Source organism: Arachis ipaensis, chromosome B03 (assembly GCF_000816755.2).
Source record: "Arachis ipaensis cultivar K30076 chromosome B03, Araip1.1, whole genome shotgun sequence".
Lineage (NCBI taxonomy): Eukaryota > Viridiplantae > Streptophyta > Magnoliopsida > Fabales > Fabaceae > Arachis > Arachis ipaensis.
The window spans coordinates 57,746,575-57,752,488 of NC_029787.2; the positions used below are offsets into that span (position 1 = coordinate 57,746,575).

Sequence of the window (5,914 nt, forward strand, 5' to 3'; positions counted from 1 at the left end):
TACAAACAAAATTATTCGGTGGATTTTGTAGAGCTCGACGGAGTCAATATGCCTCCTATCGAGGGCGAGCCAGAGGATATCCACGAGGAAGAGGTGGAAGAAGAAGTTTTAATCAAAATAAGAAACTTCAAATTGAGACAGGAAAGGAAGTAAGAAAGGGGGCAACTCCCTCTGTGTATTCCCGGATTATTTTCCCTTCTGACGGAGAGACTTATCCCAAGGAAATTCCATCACCAGCAAAGATGGAGAAAGGGAAAGCAGTTGCTCAATCCTCTGGGATCGATAAACATAAAGACGTCGATGTCGATGAGGAATACTTTGATGAAGGAGATGATGACATGGTAGGGACGATTTCAATAATTCCCACTAAGTACCTTGGAGAATGCAAAAGTAATCCGGATGAAGATTATGATCAGGAAGATGAAGAGGTTTTCTCTTCCATTCGCATAGAAGATGAGCCGAGTTTCTTTCCTCGACCTACTGAGAGACAAATGTCTCATCTTCGTCCCCTTCATATTGTTGCTGTTGTGAATGGGTTCAAAATAAACAAGGTGCTGATTGATGGTGGGGTAGCGATTAGCCTCCTACCTAAGAGGATGTTGGGAAAAGTACGGAAGCATGTTAACGAGTTGGTCCCTACGAACATTGCTGTGACTGATTTTAGTGGGAATTCCACGCCAGCGAGAGGGCTGGTTACCTTGACCATAAAGGTGGGGTCTTCGGAGAGACACTATGTGTTTGTGGTAGTGCCATCGAAGGCTAGTTATAATGCCTTACTTGGGAGAGATTGGAACCATGGAGTAGGTGCTGTACCATCTACAATGCATCAGAGCGTGCTTCTGTGGACTGAAGAAGGCAAACCTGAAATTGTCAAAGCAGATTCGAGTCAATACGTCGAACAAATGCATGTCGATTTTAGGATATATAATTGTAAATTGAAGCCTTTTAATGTTGATCGATCTCTGAATCCTTACAATTATGAAGGGTGTTATTTGACTTCGGAGGGGCTTTCGGTGAAGTTGCGCTATCCAGATTTGGTCGGTGAGCCGACAGGTTGGGATTGTCTTTCTTGAAGACCTCGAAGGCTGAACTATGGACTAGGTTGAGGAAGTTTCTAACTACTTGGTAACTTTGCATAATTATTTAAATAATTTCCAAGTTTTAGAAAATAAAGATGATTCTTCTGATAAAGTTAAATTAGATAGGATTAGTAAATCTATTAGTTGTAATATGTTTGATTCGACACCTCTAGTCGAATGTAGTTATGATTTTTCTATTACTTGTAATGAAGATTATGATGTGAGTCGGACTGCCGATTTAACAGCAGAGGCTCATTGTGTGGAAAATAAATGTAGTGGTGAATTATCAAAGATCAAGTTTCTTTGATCCCTAATAATTCCATTGATTTTACTTTCGATTGTATTTATGATTTGGAGCGTTTGGGATTTGAAAAGTACTCAATTGAAGATGATCATTATAAGGGATTCGAGTCTTAGGATCCTTTAAAAGAAGTTAATTTGGGGACTCATGATGATGTTTAAATTACATATATTTGTAAAGATCTGGTTGATTCTTTTCGAACTGAGCTTTTCGATTTGTTGCATGAGTTTAAGGATTGTTTCACATGGGACTATCATGAAATACCAGGTCTCGATCGTTCATTAGTAGAACATCGATTAGCATTGAAACTCAATGCTCGACCTGTGAAACAAACCCCAAGACGTTTTGCTCCTGAAATCAATGTGAAAATTAAAGAAGAAATAGAATGCTTGATCAAAGAAAAATTTATTCGAACTGCTCGTTATGTGGAGTGGGTGTCGAATATTGTTCCAATGATGACGAAAAATGAAAAATTGAGGGTATGTATCGATTTTTGCGATTTAAATAATGCTACTCCAAAGGATGAATATTTCATGCCAATTGTGGATATGTTAATCGATTCTGCAGCGGGAAATGAAATTCTTAGCTTCATGGATGGTTATTATGGATATAACCAAATTTTCATTGTAGAAGATGATGTGGCTAAAACTGCTTTCCGTTGTCCTGGAGCGTTAGGCACATATGAGTGGGTAGTTATGCCTTTTGGTTTGAAGAATGCTGGAGCAATGTATCAACGAGTAATGAATGCCATTTTCCATGAGTTTATTGGAAGATTTATGGAAGTTTATATCGATGATGTAATGGTAAAATCGATTTCTGTAAGTCAACATATAGGTCATTTAAGAAAGGCATTTTTGACTATGCGAAAGAAAGGATTAAAAATGAATCTTTTGAAATGTGCTTTTGGGGTATCGGCTGGAAATTTCCTAGGCTTTGTTGTTCATAAAAAGGGGATAGCCATTGATAAAAACAAAGAAGATGCAATATTAGCCTTGTCTGCTCCCAAATCAAAGAAGGAAGTGCAATCGTTTTTGGGTAAAATAAAGGTTTAATTACTCTGTTGGTCCCTATAGTTTTGCAAAATTTTCAATTAGGTCCCTATACTTTTTTTCCTTTTAATTGGGTCCCTATACGTTAATTTTTTTTTCAATTTAGTCCCTATTAACTTTAAACGTCAAAAAAATGTTAGTGACTTGTGAAATTACTTGTATACCCTTAGGGACCTCATTGAAAAGAAAAAAAGTATAGGGACCTAATTGAAAATTTAGTAAAACTATAAATATTCAATGAAAGATATTCCTATAATCCCTATTCACACTACAAGAAATTACCGAAATAGCGACCGATTTAGTGATTGATTTCTCTTGAAAATCGGTCGCTGAACCCTTTAGCCACTAATTTCTGAACTAAAAATCTAAATCGGTCACTAACTCTATCATTGTTCCTAATTTTATAATTATAGATTTTTACTCATTTTAGATTAACCACTATTAAAACTAAATTTTCATAAATAATTATATTTCCACAAAATATAAAAGGAATTGAGCATAGATTAATTTTTCAAATAAATACCACAACATTTACAATGTCTACATCGAAATATAAAATTTAACATATTGAAAATTCCTAAATACATTAAATTTATGATCCACAATGTCTTCACCATAGCAAGGTGCTTCATGCATTGTACAAAGCTGAATCAAACTTTTAGGTCCTCATAAAGATAGAAGCTCGACTTAGATTCCATACTTATGTTCCAAAAGGACATTCTCTTCCTAAGTCTCCAGCAAAGACAACACCTGCAACCAACATATCACTCTCAATTAAAACATAATAGAACAAATCTTTTATTATGTGAAAAAGGAGCTCCACCAGCTACCGGCCAATATTTCCACTTGGTCATGTGTTCTTTCTCCCTTAAATATCTCCTTAACTTGTCAGCCCTATGTTTGTGAGTGTGCCAGATTTTGTTTAAGCCATGAAAGAAATCTCACCTTCTTTACATTCAAGGTCTTCAGGCACTTCTAGCAAGTCTTGAAGTCTAGTCTAAAACCAACTTTGTATCTAAACATTTCCTCCGAAATAAATAAATAAGTATTAAATACCAAACAAAAATTATAGCACAGAGCTAGAAATGACCAAAGGCCCAAGGAAATCAACTCACTGATGTTAGATAAACAATGCAAAAGAACATGCTGGCCATTTCTCCTATACTTGATGGAATGCAAAAAACATAAATGAAAAGAGAGGCAGAGTGATGATGTGAAGATCTACTAGAAAATATGATAAATTTTAACATAAAAAAACACATTAAGATTTTTAATAAAACACAAGAAGCCAACACAAATACAAGAAAACAAATGCAAATTCCTATAGAACCCGATAAACCAATGATCCTAACAAACAAAGAGGATTGATATGCGTCCTGAATAAAAGCATTCCATAACCAATACCACATAAGAGATATAATGGAACCAATTGTAGCCCCAACAACCACCTGGTTCATTGTATGAAGTTGTTGTGATACCCTTAGATACGACTGAAAACACACAAGAGCATGCATCAGAAACTCAAGCTACCAAAAATATTAGTTGCCATCATTACAGTAAAACTCAGATATTTCAATGCTAATTCATATGAATAGCTTATATTAGATAAATTCATATTTTAAAAAGTTCTTACCAAGTTTCAATGAAAAAATATGTTTGTGCATTCTGAATATAAATGCAAATAATGCAATGTTTGAATATATATACTGAAGGTTTCCAAGCTTATATGCTTTCCTTCGTTGAGATCATTGCAATATGGAAACAATAACATGACATAAGTCATCAACTAGACAAAAGGCAGACCTCAGTGTCATGAACAATTACCAAACGGAAATACAATATTGCCAAACAAAAATACAATATACTTACAAAATAAGAACCACATGTCAAGTACAGTCCACTGAGGACAATGCTGTAAACATTTAGCCCAAGCAATTCTACAGCTGCAGCATGATAAGAGAAACAATCGCATGTATATAGTGAATCAGTATATACTAAAATAAGAACCATTTTATTATATGATGATGAAAATATAACTAAAAAAAAGGATCAATCCACATAAGCATGAGTTTAACAGTATATACCTCAACTTCAATGGTATTAAATCAGAATCCAGAATTCCCTTTAACTACAACAAGAAGTCGATCGGGACAAGCCACTGCAGCCAAAATGCAATACCTAAGGCCAACCCCCCAAGTCCCTGCATCCAACCTAGTCTTGGGCTCTGTCTGAAATGGAAGCCACGAGAGTAGGCGCGAGGCAACGAAACCAAGCGCAAGGGATGGAGGGGCGGTGCGGTGAGGGAGGGACGGAGGCACGGCGCGGCGAGGCGAGGGAAGCATGGAAGCACGGAGGCACGGAGGCGAGACACGGCGAGGGAGAGAGGGACAGAGGCGCGGCGAAATACAAGGGACGAGGCATGATAGGGACGTCGAGAGGAGGAGGCGCGGTGAGAGGCACCGTACGGCAGATCCGGAGAGAGCTCGATGAGAGGTTAGGGCTAAGGATATGGGAGTGTGGGGGTCAAGTGAGAAGGGTTTTTTTGGAATTTTTAAAATATAAGAGTGTCCTGTTATCTTTAAAAAGAGAATATTCATTTTTTTAAGAGAATATTCTGTTATTTTAGACGTTTTTGTCACGGTAGGGATTTAATTGAAAAAAAATTAACATATAGGGACTCAATTGAAAAGAAAAAAAGTATAAGGACCTAATTGAAAATTTCGTGAAACTATAGGGACCAACAGAGTAATTAAACCTAAAATAAATTATCTTCGAAGATTCATCTCGAATCTATCGGATCGAACCAGGGTGTTCGCGCCTTTTGTGAAATTAAAAAATGGTTCAAAATTCGAATGGACCACTGAGCATCAATTAGCATTTGATACGATTAAAGCATATTTGGCTAAGGCCTCGATTATGGCGAATGTTCGCCCGAATGAATCTTTGAAATTGTATATTGCAGCATCCGACAATACTATAGGATGTATGTTGGCCCAGGATGATGAAAATGGGCATGAACGGGCAGTTTATTACTTTAGTCGAGTTTTAACCGATATCAAAACAAGGTATTCTCCGATTGAAAAATTATGTTTGTCATTATATCATGCTTGTATGAAGTTAAAGTGTTATATGGTGGGTAAATCGGTGAAAGTTATAGCACAGACTGATCTTGTTAAATACATGTTAAGTTTCCCTATGTTAAGGGGATGTTTGGGGAAATGGATGTTAGCATTAACGGAATTCGATTTACAGTATGTCCCAGCAAAAGTTGTTAAAGGACAGGTCATTGTAGATTTTCTTGTAGACAATTCGAAAGATCTGAATGACCAAGGGGCAAATATAGTCAATGTAGAAGTCAACTATTGGAAATTGTATTTCGATGGATCTAAGCACAAAGATGGTGCGGGGGTTGGAATCCTCATTATCTCACCAGAGGGTATTCCGTCAGAATTCTTGTTTGAATTAAAGTATCCTTGTTCCAATAA

The 5,914-nt window shown here is 36.6% G+C and overlaps 1 protein-coding gene across 1 annotated transcript; it reads left to right on the forward strand.

Annotated features, from left to right (window-relative positions):
* LOC107633193 lies at positions 243-2,432 on the forward strand. The gene is made up of 2 exons (XM_016336832.1): positions 243-1,053; positions 1,648-2,432. The coding sequence occupies exons 1-2, from the start codon at positions 243-245 to the stop codon at positions 2,430-2,432; spliced, it is 1,596 nt and encodes a 531-aa protein (XP_016192318.1).